Here is a 16,221-nt window from a genome sequence, read left to right as displayed (position 1 = left end):
ACGAACAACAATATTAATTCATTAGTTGTCATAATTTTTAAGATTTTATTCAAAAGTAATCAAATGAAATGCACGGGTAATTGTCATTATCTGAAGTAAAAATATATAAAATTATCGTAAGAATGAAATCTCTATGTTTAATGACCATAATAAATTTAGATGTTAAATATAGTGTAATTACCACGGATTATTTAGGTGGTAAATAATATATGGTAATTACCTATATAGATTAGCATATTAAAGGATTAACATATGGAACAATGTTATAAAAAAGGAAGGAAGCCTTTTAGATAAAATATATTAGGAATAATATCAATTAAATCAAATATCATAGGAATTTATCAATTCTATATTTATAATTACCTTTATAAACAGATTTAATAGGAAAATTTAGTTACAAACTTATATTAAGAGTTATGGATTATTATTATTATTATTATTTGGAAAATTATATTAAGAATTTTAGATTATTATTACTACGGAGTATTATATTATTATTATTATTATTATTATTATTATTATTATATTAACATAATAGATTTTAAATCGAGGCTACAAAATTTAATATTATTATTTCATTTATTCAAGTATAGTAATCACCATTTTTTAATTAATAAGTGTGAATTAGTATTGTGCAATTAATGATAAAGATTAATAATAATTGGAATCAACAATCAATGATACAATGACCCATGTTTAGCTTCCAATGCACCATTTTTTATAAAATGAAGAATTATAATGGTAAAACGAACAATTGGAATGAATAATTGAGGATTTATTCAAGTATAGTAACCACCATTTTTACCAAATTACATAAGCATCCGTAAATGGGGAAGATCAAGATTGCAAATTCTACAATATATAGATGAGCATCCGTAGATTGCTAGTTATTTTGCACAGTACAACTAAAAAGATGGATAGTTAAATAAGGTATTATCACTCAAAATCTTGTAATACAAAGTTACAATACAATGTTTTTCCATTAGAAATTACCAATCAAAGTAATGTGATTAAAATATATAATTATAGAAAACATTTGATTGTTCACTACAATCACTCTGAAAATTGTAATTTTACATACGTGATACGCCAATGGCAAAATTGGCCTAGCTACTTGAGACCTTATCAGCAAAAATCAAAGCATATTGAGCTGTTAAAATCAAACTAAATCACAGTACTACAAAATACTCTATGGAATGCAGACTACACCATAAGGATCTCCAACATGCAGAATGAATCAACTAAAAATTAAATCATACCGCATACTATAACAATTCTACGCGTGTTAAAGTTCGATCTTCGACTTCGTAGAATTACAGATTATAGATCTCTAACTAATAGTGAGAGCACAGATATTGGTACGTTGTGAGAGAAGAGTCATTTCTCATCATTATATAGTGGAGGATAAACATAATATGGAAGATTTTTCAAAAGGAAAGTATAATTAATTTTAATTTTATGTAAATATAGATGATTGACATGTAAAAATTTTACTACAATATTATATAATTTTTTCATTCTAATATAGTTAATTACATGTCAATTATATAAATATATATAGATATATAGATATAGATATAGATTATCATATCACTAATCACCAATCACCAATTAATTAATTAATATCAATATCAATCTATATAAATATAAATATTAATATATAACAATATTACCATATCACTAATCACCAATCACCAATTAATTATTCTTTTTTAAATAATCACCAATTAATTAATTAATATTAGTATATGTTAATATATTATATATTAATATATTAATATTAAGAATAATACCATATACCATATTATCAATTATCAATTATATATCACCAATCACCCATCACCCATTAATATTAACAATATTATCATATTATCATATTATCATTATCATATATTACCATAATAATATTATAGGATGGATAATTAATAAAATAATAAAATAATAAATAAATAAAATAAATGATTTTACCAAAATACCCTAAGTTTTGGGGGGAAAATTTGGGAGGAGGAAATTGTTTTTATATATAGTATAGATTTATTCTGAAAGAAAGAGGCATAGTGGAAAGAAGAAGAATCTGAGAAAATAAGAGAATGATTCCATATTTGCTGCAAAAATAAGTTTTTTTTTCCCTTTCATTTTAGAGTTTGATTTTCTTTGTTATTGTCTTGCTAAAAGTCTGCTTTTCTTTGTTCTTATCGTGTTGAACTTTCGATTTTTATTTATTTATTTTTTTTTTGAGTTCTTGACTTCGTTGATTTTCTTTGTTGTAAAGTTTGATTTTATTTGTTTCCACCACAAACAGTGAGACTGTAGTGATATAGGGCAATTTTCATAGTTAATTTTGTCTTTAAAAAATGAATAAGTTGATAAAAAATGATACTAAATATAGTGTTTTCTATTTCAATTGATTGAGACCAATCATTTAATAAAAAAGTCAATTACCAAATATACTTTGAACGATTTGATTAAGTTAATCAGCTGAATTAGGTCAAACAAAATAAAAAAAATGACTCGTGATTCATTTTCCAAACACCATATTTATATGTCCTTTTAAATGTTAAACATTAATAATAAATAACTAATTTTATTAAACAACTATTTACATACCGCTAGTACAATTTATCAGTCAAAATCGCAAATACAATCCATTAATTCCCAAACAATGGCAAAATATTAAGATAAATACAATTCATTAATTACCAAATAACTTTGCACATGACTCTGTGGCCCAATGGATAAGGCGCTGGTCTACGGAACCAGAGATTCTGGGTTCGATCCCCAGCAGAGTCGGTGTTCATGTTTTCCCACCCTTGGCTTATGTTTTATTTTGAGAGTTATAAGACAGATCACAAGCTCCAATAATACTAATTTGAGGGTCAGAGTACAGGCCATCAGCAATATGGTTAGCCACCCATTTATTTGCAGCTTCAGTGTAATGAATGCCATCCCAGCTAATATACTCTGAAGGGTTATTGCAACTATCTGCAAAAACTTTAGTGCCATTCACTGTCATATCTGCCCAACATGTTAACACATTAATTTTTCCACAGCAATACCCCAATGGATTTCGAAAGCCTGTGACCAAATCCCAAATACCATCATTCATCAGCCCTTTCTGGTTCAAAACAACGATGTTATCTCACTATATTTAAGGTTGATCGAGCTTACCATAGTCTGTGGCGTTGCTTATCAGGTCGTATTTAGCAGAGTAGATGTCGATGTAGGTGATTGTCGAGTTCTGGAGGTGATGGCGGAGTTTGTAGACTCGTTCTTTAAGTTGTCTGTTGAACTCCTGAGCCATGTTGTTGTAAGCCTTCACGCACCCGTTTTGATCTTTTGGTTTTGCTGGAGATTCGACGAGAGCTAAGAAAGGCAGGCAGCCAATGGGGCCTGTGTTGTGGATCCAAAACGCCCTCGCGCCTAGCTCGTGGAGTTTCTGAGATAGAGAGAACAAAAAGTTAAAGAATTGTGTAATCCAATTATCCAAACCAATCCATTTCAGCCTTTTACCTCTACAGCCACTGCAAATTGATCGATGACAGAACTTATGGATTTTTTCGCTTCTTCTTCTGTCATGGATGTCAACAAATAATGCAGGTCATTCTGTCCCATATCCATCGTATACAGACCCCTCGAAAACTCATCTTCTTCGGGCAGCAACTTACATTTAACATCTTTGTCCTTGGCTGAACAGACAAACGCTATAACTACAACTTTCACAACGCGTTTTACTTACTACAGATGGTTGTATAATCGGTTCTAAGTTCTAACCTTGTTCAGAAAATTCTGCAGAGCGCATTCTCAGTTGTTCAAACTGGGAAAGCTGTTTGTCAAGAGACAAAGGACTGAAGCCTACACCAAACATCTTTGCATTGCTTTGCTGAATAGTTGCTCCGCCCACTGCAAAGTTTGCACCGTGTGTGAAATTGGTTCCTATGGAATCCAGAAATGCACTCAAGTATGGCAATCCCAGTTTCTCAGCTGCACAAGAATGTCGAGAACACATCAAAAACAAAAACAAAAAAAGTCAAAGACCAAGATTTCCTGATATTGCTAAACACATCCTAGAACATAAACCAACCCTTCGAGACAGAATATGAAGGTTTTGAATCAGTTTCATGTCCATTTCCTTTTGTGTGCAAAAGTCTGACCTTTTTCTTGATAAAAAACTTCATGGTTCCAAGGATTCCCTATGAACTCAACCTTAAAATACTACAGCTGAATCTCAAATAGAAACGAGATAATCTTTGATTTAAGATGATGGTACAATGATTTAACCATGAAGTCAATGGATAGTTACCTATGAAGTCAATGATGAGGCGGCCATCAGAGACTCGGCCTGAAGGTTTTCCAAAGAAAGTCATGCCATTTGGAGGGCGAACTCGAGCAAAAGCTGCAGATGAGCTACCAGTATCAGAATTTGAATCTCCAAAGTTGAAAATTGCAGGAATATGGCAACTGCTTCTGGTGGATTGAACTCGAGGAGATCTGATCTTCTGGCTCCTAGAAAACTGAAAGAAAGACAGTGTAGCTGTAGCAGCAACAGCTAGAACAATGCCAACTATGAGAATCATATTCCTATGATAGAATGAAAATTGAGATGTGAAAATCGATCTCACTCTGCGACGATCCATATCTCTTCAGTCACATCTGACAGGTTGGGAGAGGGGAAGAATTGGAGATTTGGAGATGGGATTTCTTTAGCAGTTGGCATCTTTTGACTTACAGTTGGATTAACAATATTACTAACTGCCCAAACTGCTCAGGTTAACCATATTTTTCTTTTAAAAGATGAAAAAGAAAAACATAAAACAATAAACAAAGTTGCTTGTTGGGATTCTGAGAACAAGGTGTGCATGTTCTGGAAAGAGAAGAAAAGCATATTTTAATGGGAAAACAAACACAAAAACAAACAAAGGCCTGTCAGATTGTCACAATATATTAATGTTCATAACAGGATTTGCCTTAAATGTTGGCTAAAATTTTCATGTTTTACATAGTGATACAATAACATCTGTCTCTGCACAAGATCATATGCTCAAGCCAGATGACAATTATCGGAAAAGGCTAAATCTGGGCTTGTTCCTACCCAGCAGTATTCATGGGGTTATTTGGGATGCCTTTCTAGACCATCTTGATCAAGATTCTTCAACTTTCAAAATAAACCATCCCATCCGCAAAGAAACGAACCCAGATCAGTAAAAGGCCAACACAATGTTGGAATTAAGAGTTTGAACCTGAGGCTGCAACTATTCAGCCGCCTCTAATGCCCACTGGAATTCTGGATTTTCTTAGAAGAAGTTATGTACAAGGGCCCTCGACTTCTCAGGATCTAGGAGCCAAAACCCTCGACTGCAATTAAAGATTTAGAATAAATTCAGTATTGTCCATTTAGAGGAGCATCAGCAAAGGATTATTACATTCAGTAAGGACACAAGAACTCAAAGTGACTATTCTTGATACTTTCCTAGCATAAATTTCAAGTCTGCATATTCCTGTCAACTTTCCTTATTCTTTGGAAGGTTAATAGGTTATTCAAGTATATAAATGGAGCATGGCATGCTTAATACAAAACTTACCTGTCAAGATTAATTTGGTATGAAATTAGCATAAATACAGGCATAAAATTACCAAGAATTCTCTACCTACTTTGAGTGACTGAATGCAAAAAATCTATAATCTTCTGCGTTTACAAGAAGATTTACTTCTAACTTACAACTTTGTTAAACACTCTAGTCAATCCAGTCCACTAATTTCTATGTTTAAACTAAAATCCATGACCTTTTGCCTGCCTCAAAAGGATGTGTTTCGTCTAAGCTGATTGATCTCTACCTTTTAATGGTTCAGATTTGTCCACATGGACTCATGAGAAAGGGTGGATTCACTTGAACAGTGATCTCTATATATATAGGTCGAGGTATTTAAGTGGTAGATTATGAACAAAGACATAAGAGACACTAGAAACTGCTAAGTTGCCGTGACTTACCACTCCATTCTATGCAAAGGATGATGGTTTTGTTTTGAAAAGATGTTTTTATAGAAAAGTCCAAAACCAACCAACTCCACAAGTCCAGGATAACCTAAATAAAAAAAATCTTGATTCTTGACAGTGATATCATATCTGATTTTGTGGAAAAACAACATCAATTATTGTCCTTGTAGTGGACTTCTCAACCTCAATTGGCACATCCCAGGCTCTCCCTGAATATTCTATGAATTAAAATAAAATAAAATAAAATGAAAGGAGCAAAGCCCCTCCCCAGTCTCCACCTACTTTCTCTAACCTATAAAACAAAGAGCAATACCCAAGAATCCAAGATCCCCATAGATTCCACAGCATAATCCAATATCCAGTAAAGTAACTACAGGATCATAATATAATGAGCCATAAGAAAAATAAAAAATTACATTTTTATCCTTCAATTATACCATAATATAAACATAGCCCCGAGTTATATATGTAGCCATTTTAACCGTGCAAAGTAGGGATTTTAATCTCAGGACTAAATATGTACTACTGTATAACTGGACGACTAAAACTGCAATTTTCCCTAAGAAAAATACAAATAATTTAATAAAAAATTCAAGTTTGTGCACACCTTATCTTCCTTGTAACTTCCATTTGAGGGGAAATGGAGATCAGGCCTAACAAGCAGGGATTGAAACTCATCCAAAGACTGCAAATTTTCCCTATTCTGAACACAATCTCTGGTCCTATTCTGCATGCTGGTCAACACATTATGCCAAGTATTCACTCTTGAACGCCCGGTACTGGGCAATCCCACATTCATTTCTGCTAAGTCATCTGCTCCCACACTCAGAACCTCCATTGGAGTAGCCCCATCCAGCAGCCATAGCAGGCAAGAAGAGAACCCTTTAGTGATCTCTGAATCACTATCCACCCTGAACCTCATCGACCCTTCATTATCCATCATAGCCTCTAACCAAACCTGGGCCGTGCAACCCGCGACCCGGTTTTCCCTGACCCGAATCGACCCATCGAAGGGCGGCAGAAGCGTCGCGTAGTGCAACAATCTTTTCACCTTATCTATCGGCTCCAGCAAAGACTTGAACTCCGAAGCCAAGAACCGAACTTTATCCCCCACATTGAGGATTTCGAGAGGGGTTTCGTTCGAGGCAAAACTGGGTATAAATAAAGGGTTTGAATCCGGGTTTCTTGACTTGAATTTACCGGGTCTTTTCCCACTTTCCAGGCGAGATGCCAAAAAGGCCGGAGCTTTCCCATGGAAACGACGACGTTCCGGCTTCAAATCAACGGGCTCTGGCGAAATTCTCAGGAAAGACGAGAAAAATGAATGTGAAGTAGGTTTCAAGGCGAGACAGTACATGTTTGGAGGGAGAGGGCGGGTAATTCAAGCTAAAAAGGGGGAGAGAGAAAATTTTGGGGGGTTAGGTGACCGTTGGGAGGCGGGAGAGTTAGTTGGCGACGCGTGTGCGGATGAGTCGTCGAACGGCGTGGCGAGTCCGCCGGAAAAAGAGAGGGAGATAATGCGCAGCAAAGAGGGGTGAAGTAGGTGAGCCTTTTATAGTTACCTAAGCGGTTGAGAATATTAACCAACAATACTAAGGCGCCAAAGTGGAAGATTCTAACTATATTTGGTGGAATATCAATAATTTTTGGTATCACATTTGGATTTGGTGTACAATTTTGTTAATTATTTATTTTACCATATTAGTGGTTTTGACCAAATTTTTTATTAATTAAGAAATAAAATAAAATACGTCACATTTTTAGTTCATAATAAATACATTAACTCTTAGGTGATGAAAACATATAGTTTTGAATTACAAATGTAACACACTTTTATAGTTTTTCATAAAAAAATGTTGGTGAAAGAGACAAATGAGATACAACGATTAAAATCATATATTGATTTACATGAAAGTTTACCATTGTTACTCGAAGGGGTGTTCTAGGAAAACTTACTTTTTTGTGGCCTTTGTTTGGTTCATGAAGTTCATATTTCAATAAAATTTCTGAAAGTTGAGGAAATTAAATTATGAGCAAAGGGGTGGTATTTTATCTTCTCCAACACTTGGAAAAATAACATGGCATACCTATTTTACCCTCATAAAAGTTTTTTAATTATATAGGTAATTTATTATCATTATTATTGTTAGAGGCATATTGATCTTTATATTCATTACTTTTTACAATTTCAAACATAACCAATCAATGAAATCCATATTTTCGGTATTTTCTTCCACCAACTAAACAAGGAAACCAATCTTCCTAAAAATATATTAATGAAATTTCAATTTTATTTTTCTTCAAATATTTTTTTCGAATTAAACGGTGTAAATTTGATTAGCTATTTGGTAGGTGGCACTTGGCAGCACAAGGCCGACGCTCCACGACAAAGATGGATTGGAAACACTCGTATGTTTCACTACTAATTATATACAATTATTTAACGTCTCCAATAATGATTCATCCTACGAGTGGTCAATATTTTTTTATTTTTTATTTTTGCAAAGACGAGTGGTCAATATTGGTGTTGTAAATCACAATCCAAATTGTTCGTGTCGTGCAATCAAAAACCTTAAATTGCGTCACTGCATACAATATCAAGGCGGTTTAATCAAATTGGGATAGTGACCTAGCAACTCAACTGGTGTCACTGTGTGAAGTTTGATAAGAGAATATTTTCATATTTTTTTATGACAATTTTTTTGTTACAATCATTATTTAATATAATGAAATAAGGGTCAAATAAGCTATTGAACTACACACAATAATGCAATTAGATCACTGAACCTAAAAAATTACAACTGAGTCTCTAAACTAATTCATTTCATGCAATTTGTCCAATTTGTAAGTTTCTAACCGATCACCCAAAATGTAAAATAATTTAAAAAAAAAAAAACAGAACTTCGTCACTGGCCATGGAGACAAGCTTTTTTTTTTTTTTAATAAAAAAAATTAATAATTTTTTTTTAAAAGAAATTAAATTTGGAGTGACTTGTTAGAAACTTACAAATTGGACAAATTGCATGAAATAAGTTAGTTTAAGGACTCAATTATAATTTTTTTTTAAAGTTCAGTGACCTTGCATTATCGTGTGCAGTTTGATAATCTATTTGACCCTTATTCTTTTAAAAATAATAATCATTAGATAAACTATATTTTTATCTAATAATTTACAAATTACAATGAAAAAGTAAACCATACTATAAAGATGATGTATAACATAATCGACTAAAGGAGGTGTTAACAATAATTAAATTCATAATTTTGTACTACAAAAATCATACGCTACTAGTTCACCAACTTAGCCATCGTTTTCGATGCAATATTTTCATGATTTTGGTGTTGCGTGTCAGAACTCCAGAAGCCAATTTCTCAAAAAACCATTTGGTTCTGGTAGAGTGCTACTGTAATAATGGTACTAAATGTCAATGTTCTCCCCTTGGTTTTTGACTAAAATATTGAGATTTTCACATGGGTATAGGATAAAATAAAATTAAAATAGACAAAACAACTTTTCTTAATGTGTTTCAATCAAATTTTTCTTCTCCAAAATGTGTTTCATTAGTTGTTCTATTGATTGAAATGCATTAATTATGCTCAGGACTCCACTATTTTGAGATTTTGTTTCAATTAGATAAATCAAACTCCCACCTTAAAGTTACCAGCATTACTCAAACTTATTGCCTTACTCTAACCTTTGCACCGAAAGAAATGATTGCATTTGAGTTATAGCCATACATCACCCAACAAGACAAAGCAGACAATATCCAAAATATAAGAAACCATACATCATACCAAAGGGACAGTGAAGAAATCTATAATGTCAGATGTAAAAAATTTCTTATTATTTCAATTCTTGAGACAGCTCTTAGTATACAAAATCCATACTGCAATCATCACATTTCCAACACATGCAACCCTCTTGTAGGTTGCAGGGTTTATCTTGTTCATCATCAATGGCAGTTTAGTACAAACAAAGCAGATCCATGTGCTTGTACAGTTATGGATAATACCTTTACTGGTCCAAAGCTTTTCCCAGACCATAATTCTCTTCCTGAGCACGTTGAATCGCGCGAGTTTCTTTCAGGGAGCGCCTTGGCTACATCTGAAGCGGTTGTTGAGATCACGGATGTCTCTTTGTTCAGATTGAAGAAGGCGAGATATATCTCTCCTGGATAACCAAGCCATGCTACTTGTTAGGTTATTCCCGGGTGGAGTTTAGAGGTCTGTGTAGAAAAATGGGTTCAGAGATCAAACCTTGCCTCCCGCTTGCAATCCAAGCACGACTTCCTACGGGTGTAGCTGCACAGGAAGATCAATTGGCGAATGCGTTTGTGAGGAACAATATAGAGCGGTTAAGAGAGTAGGATGTGAGTAGTAATGGAGCCAAAGATGTCACCTTTAGCTGAATCCAATGAAGCACATAGACCGGAGTAATTGTTTATGAGGGTTCCGTTGCGTTTCAATTCCCACATCTGTTTGTGGTAAGACAATTCAGATATCGAATGCGAATATGGGAATAAACAATGCAGACGAGGATACCTTTCTGAGTGCAATGTATACATTTCATTACCAGTTTACAGAAACTAAATTGTTTGTCTGTCAAGATAAAATGTTCAATTTTGCTTATTCATTAAGAGAATGCACTAAGACATCTTTTTTTGGATGACATAAGAAACCCGCAACCACTATCTGGGGTGTGCACTGGGTAAATCCCGCTTTGTCACCCTAGCCAATAAAGAACAACAAGGAGGTAAACAAGCTTAGGTTGCCCATTGCTGACCGGCTCAAACCAAGAAGGCCAATAGGCCCACTCTCGCTAGAAGTGGAACTTGTAACCCTATAGTTACTAAGTCAACAGCCTGATCAACTTGGTTGGGGTTGCCCCCGCACTAAGGCTTCTTCACATCATGAATGATTGTTTTTATAAATTTATCACGCATCTGAAAATTCAAATTATAAATAATTGCGTAAAATCTTTAGTCTGTACCTGGTAGGCTTCCCATCTGCAGTTTGAGAATGAACCTTTGCTAACTTCAGCAGAAGTAAGCTTTCGATTTGGAGCAGCTATAAGGCAAGAATCTTTAGTCTCCGCCTCCAGTAAATGCAGTTTCCCATTAATTTGGCTCTTATTTCTCGTTTCTTGATGCCTATGTTAATATCCTTTGTAAGTTACTAAAAGGATTCACCGAAACAAAAGAAGGCCAAGGACAACAGATCATGGGAAGGTTTAGTGTACTTATGGACTTACAGTTCAAAAAATGGTCTTCTCTTGTAGAGACAAAATGGTGCCTGATGTTTGGTTGTTTTCCCTTTCCAACAAATTTGCTCGAGATCATCCTCAAGAAGTTTATGAGACCAACCTTTTGCTTTTGTGTCTTTGCAACTTCTGAGAGCTAAAACCTGGGCATCCAAGGTAGTACCCGCACATTTTTCACTTTCGTGGTTGTGGGATAGTGTATGCCTTCTGAGTCGAGAACATTGTGTGCCAGTTACGTGTGGGAACTGCATTAAATTTTAGAGTCTTCGTCTCAATATCTATTCCTGAGTACTCGAAACAAATTCACTTTTGACTTGCCTCTTTATTGTTTGAGCTAAACCAGTTTATCTCCAGTAAAGTAGGATTTGTAATGAGAGCAAGGTCGCGAACACTAATCCTTCTCATGTCACCTCCATACATGATGGGAGACTTGGCCATGGACCACAAAGTCATCTGCAAAGACAACATAGGCCCATTGAGTACAAAACGGTTAAATTGTCTACATTATGTCCAAAACCATTTGCAGTACGCTAATTACCTGCGTTTCTTTTTCAGTCCGAGTTAGATTACTGTGTCTGTGTGGACCTTCATTTGATCCTGTATAATATTCTCTTTCTAATTAGTTTACCCGAACCGATAAACAAACAAGCATAATTTGGCAGTTTGGCTGTTAAATTTGCATATCAGAACTTTTTAACTATCAGTACAACATCATTGAATAGCGAAACGGTGCAGAAGTTAGTAAAATTAAAATTGGCTGGAAATTAGAGAATTGTGATAAAAATTCCTGGGAGAAGTCCTAGTTGAGATTGCAATTGAAATGGTGAATTATCCTCACCGGGATCTGTGAGCCAGCCGAAAGGTAGCATATCTAAGTCGGGCCATGACTTCCCTTGCAGGCCCCCGGTTCCTATCAAACCAGCAGCAGCCATGTCCCTGAGGCAGACAAACGGGAGAAAGTAAGATGTGTGAAAGTTCCAAAACAGAAGTTGCAAAACAAACTTGAGTCGCTATGTTTATCAAGTAATTTAAACATGGAGCCCGGAGGACAAAGTATTTTTACAGCAAATTTAGGGCTAATAAGAGATTTAAGCACCCAACCTTGCAACATTAAAGTGTGAAGCAACATCTTCCCAGGTATCCCAGTCATCCCCGGTTACCCTGTACATGTTGACTAGACCACTGACTTCCTTTGCCAATGCTGGTGTCGCGTCAACTCCGGGAGACAGAGAATATGTTATGGGATGATTAAGCTCCTTCAGTACCTGCATATGTGGACTCCATACGTTATCTTTGGTTCAGTGCTCCCATAACTGAATACATGGAACTTTGAGTCAGTATGTAAATTTATTTTTTTTTTCGGTTTTTAGGTAAAGATCATTTTATGCCCGAGTACTGTTGAAAGTTCACTTATTTCACATTTTCATTTCTTCGTTGTTAGACTTGGGGGTAAGGGAGGGAAGTTTAAGGTTTACCTACCTCTGAAACTACAGTTATCTCATCCAAATCCAAATCAGAGCCGAAAACACAGTCATGTTTCACTGCAAAGAAGACCAAAACACTGGAAAATTACCAAGAGTGAGCCATTACCGGAGGGCGTGCAGTGGGTAAACCCCGCCTTGTGACCCTAGCCAGCAAAGGACCACAAGAAGGTAAACCAACTTAGGTTGTCCATATCTGACCGGCTCAAACCAAGAAAGCCAATAGATTGCTCCCGTTGGGAGTCAAACTTGTAACCGTGTGATTCACCAGTCTGACCAACTTGGCTGGGGTTGTCCCAACAAATGATTAATTTGATGCCTAAGATGCTGTTTTAGAATATAACATATTCCTTTACCAAAATCGACACCCCAGTCAGCATACTGTTGATAGAGCGACCTAAGAAATGCTCTTCCGGCTCCAGTTTTGGTATTCACGCTCATGAAACCGTTCTTCATCCACACACAGGCCCTCTCCTTAATTCCTACATCACTCGCATACCACTGCCTGCCGCCTTCTTCATAAGCTTTGCCCTGTTGAACAAATCCATAAAAGAATTACAGAAACGTCAGCAAGTCTTCAATAGCCCCCTTCCTATAATATCATGTTAAATACCATTCACCTTTCAATTTCAATTTCATATAATCCATCGATGTTTATATCATATTAAAACTTATTGCACTAATGAGTAAGGAGCAATACCGTTTTAACATCCAGGATTGGAGTATGACCATTGACTGCCTGTGTACTAACACCTCTCATAACGTGAATCCCAAATTTCAAACCCATACTATGAACTTTAGCAGCAATGTCAGTGAATCCTCTACCACCCGCAGACGAAGGCCATCTTCCCGGGTCTGGTTGCATTCTTCCCCATTCATCGATTACGTCAAATCCAAGAGAATCAGTGTAGGCACCCTCTACTTTTTTTCTATACCACAGAAAATCCACCACAACATACTGCATAGATTCACAAAGTAGAAGGAATTTAAAAGGTAAAATACAGGGCATCATCAACAAATACATACGAAATCCGGGTGCTCACAATGAACAATAAAAGACATTAAAATCAATACATTGGATCTAATAACCGGGGCCATCATAAACAAATGTTCTTAGTACCTCATAACCTTTAGATTTTAACCGCTGAGCAACAAGTTCTACATTTTGAAGGAACTGTTTCTCGGTGATGACCCAAGAAAACGAGTCATAGGAATTCCAACCCCTTGGTGGTAAGTTAGCATGTCCTGATTCATCTTCAGGCTGAGCTTCTGAATTTATCCTGAAATTGTGATCTAAAAATCTTACCAATTCGTGGCAATAACAAAGCTTAAAGCAAATAATTTTGAACAATTAATCCAACATATCAGATAAACCATATAACAACACCAATAAGTACTAGAAATTAAGTAAAACAGCAAAACATCATATCCAGCATTCCATCTCATATCAGCTAAGGTTTGTTTCAATCGAGATTGCAGATTTTAAAGAGAAATGATATTCTCCATAAATTACAAATTTCTTGCTTAAACAACCACTGATATGACAGTCAAGAGAAGCCAATGCAAATCAATGCCCTAAGCTTAAAAAATTAAACTTTTTACCAAATTAAAGCAAGAAAGAACAAAACTACACAATAAACAATAAAGAACAAAATAACAATACAAATTATGAAACTTTACAAACTGGGTATCCATTATCATCCATAACTAATCAACAAGAATACAGTATTCCCAATTCAAGAAATCAAATAACATAAACAATAATACAGCATTTCAGAGGATGAAGAGTACCCATGAAGCCCAGAAAGACTGAAGAAGAAGACGAAGAGGCAGCTAATCGAGCTCAAAACAACACCTTTCATAGTCATTCAAGAGAATGAAGCAAGGAAAGCTCAGTGGGTGTGGTAATATATATACATAGGAGTAGTAGTACAGTGACTCAGTGAGTATCTGGAAGATTAGGACAATATTTGGGAGGTTTATCTTGAATTTGTCGATATCTACGCATTACGCGGCGTATTAAGATTGTTTTTGGGAAGAAAGAAAGATTGCTTTTATTGTTTTCAAAAAAAAAGATTGCTTTTATTAATTACTCCGACTAAGATAAGATCGGGAGTTAGCTATATGATGTCGGCAAATGTAATGTTTCCTGTTTTATCTGTGTACCGAATATCGATAAATAAATGAGTCGTTAATTTTTCTAAATTAGCAGTTCAACTCAGCAACTCTGGTATCTATTATTCTATATTAGTTAATTTTTCTTTGAAATACTCGTGCTAATTTTTCAAATTTACTCATTTAGAATGTTAATTAGGATGTAAACAGGCTACATCTATTTGACACTCTGTACTAATTATATATATCGTGAATAAAATCTATACTACATATAAAATAAAACCATCATATTTTATTTTCTCGCTCAAACTTTTGTAGTTAGTTAACTAAATATTTTATTGGTCAAATAATTGATAAATTTTAGTTGGTAAAAAAATGTAAAATAGAAATTAACTAATATCTATTAATTTGTAATATTATTTATATATTGTTTAGAAAAAACATTAATTAGGTAATAACATGATAGCATAATTGGTAATATTAATATTATGTATATGGTATTCTATAATATAATTGGTAATATTATTATTTGCAAATTCTGTATTTTTTTTTTTACATTTTTACAATATGCTTTCTGGAAACATGAATGGATATAAATAAACATATATTATCTTCTACAAATAAGTAAATTTTACGTAAAAATTCAAGATAATATCTATTAAATAACTTATAAGTAATATATCTACTCAATGAATTTACAATTTAGTATTTTAGAATATTTAGTTTAGTCAAGTTTTACTATATAAATTTTAAATATTTGTAAACTAAATCAAAAATATTATTAGATATAAAAATTTAAATTAAAAGTTATACAAACTATTAAAAAAAAACAAATTAAAGTTATGTTAAGTACGGTAGGAATATGTTTACTAAATATTATTAGGAATATATTGAATATTTATCAGTTGTTTAGAAAAGTTTTTTTTTTAAACTATTTATTGTATACGGTAAGAATATATTTACTAATATACTACAATATTTATATTACGTAATATTTATCCTCTATTTTAACCTACTTTCATATAGATGGTACATATTTTATTTACATTTTTTTTGTTTCCATATATATGATAGAAAACAATAATGAAAATCAAGAGTATTTGGATGCTTATTATATTTTCAGTCATTATTCAATTGATATATATGGTAGGGCTCATGGTCATTAACCAAAATTGAAATTGATGTAATATTTAATAATCTTATAATTGATTAATTATATTCATAAATACTAATATTTAATATATAATAATAATATAATAATTTTAGTATATACGAATTGATATTCATGTTAAAGAAAAATAATTAATTTTCACAATGAAGAGTAAACAATACAAGTAAAATGTATTTTTAAAAATAAAAGTGTAAATAAAATG

The 16,221-nt window shown here is 33.8% G+C and overlaps 3 protein-coding genes and 1 non-coding gene across 4 annotated transcripts; 1 reads left to right on the top strand and 3 right to left on the bottom strand.

Moving 5' to 3' along the window:
* Window positions 1–2,708: 2,708 nt before the first annotated feature.
* LOC116025828 (GDSL esterase/lipase At5g14450-like) lies at window positions 2,709–4,806 on the bottom strand. The gene is made up of 5 exons (XM_031267185.1): window positions 4,301–4,806; window positions 3,772–3,981; window positions 3,511–3,686; window positions 3,169–3,436; window positions 2,709–3,075 (listed from the first exon to the last, which is right to left on the bottom strand). The coding sequence occupies exons 1-5, from the start codon at window positions 4,632–4,634 to the stop codon at window positions 2,816–2,818; spliced, it is 1,248 nt and encodes a 415-aa protein (XP_031123045.1). The 5' UTR covers window positions 4,635–4,806; the 3' UTR covers window positions 2,709–2,815.
* TRNAR-ACG lies at window positions 2,718–2,790 on the top strand. Its single transcript has one exon. It is a non-coding gene; the product is annotated as a tRNA-Arg (tRNA).
* A 122-nt stretch (window positions 4,807–4,928) lies between the features above and the next one.
* LOC116025829 (sufE-like protein 2, chloroplastic) lies at window positions 4,929–7,542 on the bottom strand. The gene is made up of 2 exons (XM_031267186.1): window positions 6,600–7,542; window positions 4,929–5,352 (listed from the first exon to the last, which is right to left on the bottom strand). The coding sequence occupies exons 1-2, from the start codon at window positions 7,347–7,349 to the stop codon at window positions 5,326–5,328; spliced, it is 777 nt and encodes a 258-aa protein (XP_031123046.1). The 5' UTR covers window positions 7,350–7,542; the 3' UTR covers window positions 4,929–5,325.
* A 2,251-nt stretch (window positions 7,543–9,793) lies between these two features.
* LOC116025593 (probable alpha-galactosidase B) lies at window positions 9,794–14,737 on the bottom strand. The gene is made up of 14 exons (XM_031266864.1): window positions 14,525–14,737; window positions 13,854–14,013; window positions 13,434–13,691; window positions 13,090–13,264; window positions 12,732–12,793; window positions 12,354–12,517; window positions 12,091–12,188; window positions 11,791–11,849; window positions 11,571–11,705; window positions 11,244–11,497; window positions 10,983–11,142; window positions 10,392–10,467; window positions 10,250–10,294; window positions 9,794–10,163 (listed from the first exon to the last, which is right to left on the bottom strand). Exons 1-14 carry the CDS (start codon window positions 14,599–14,601, stop codon window positions 9,946–9,948), a joined length of 1,941 nt encoding a protein of 646 aa, XP_031122724.1. The 5' UTR covers window positions 14,602–14,737; the 3' UTR covers window positions 9,794–9,945.
* Window positions 14,738–16,221: the final 1,484 nt, after the last annotated feature.

The sequence above is a fragment of the Ipomoea triloba genome, chromosome 7, assembly GCF_003576645.1.
Source record: "Ipomoea triloba cultivar NCNSP0323 chromosome 7, ASM357664v1".
Classification (NCBI taxonomy): domain Eukaryota; kingdom Viridiplantae; phylum Streptophyta; class Magnoliopsida; order Solanales; family Convolvulaceae; genus Ipomoea; species Ipomoea triloba.
This window is presented reverse-complemented; position numbering and strand designations above follow the sequence as displayed.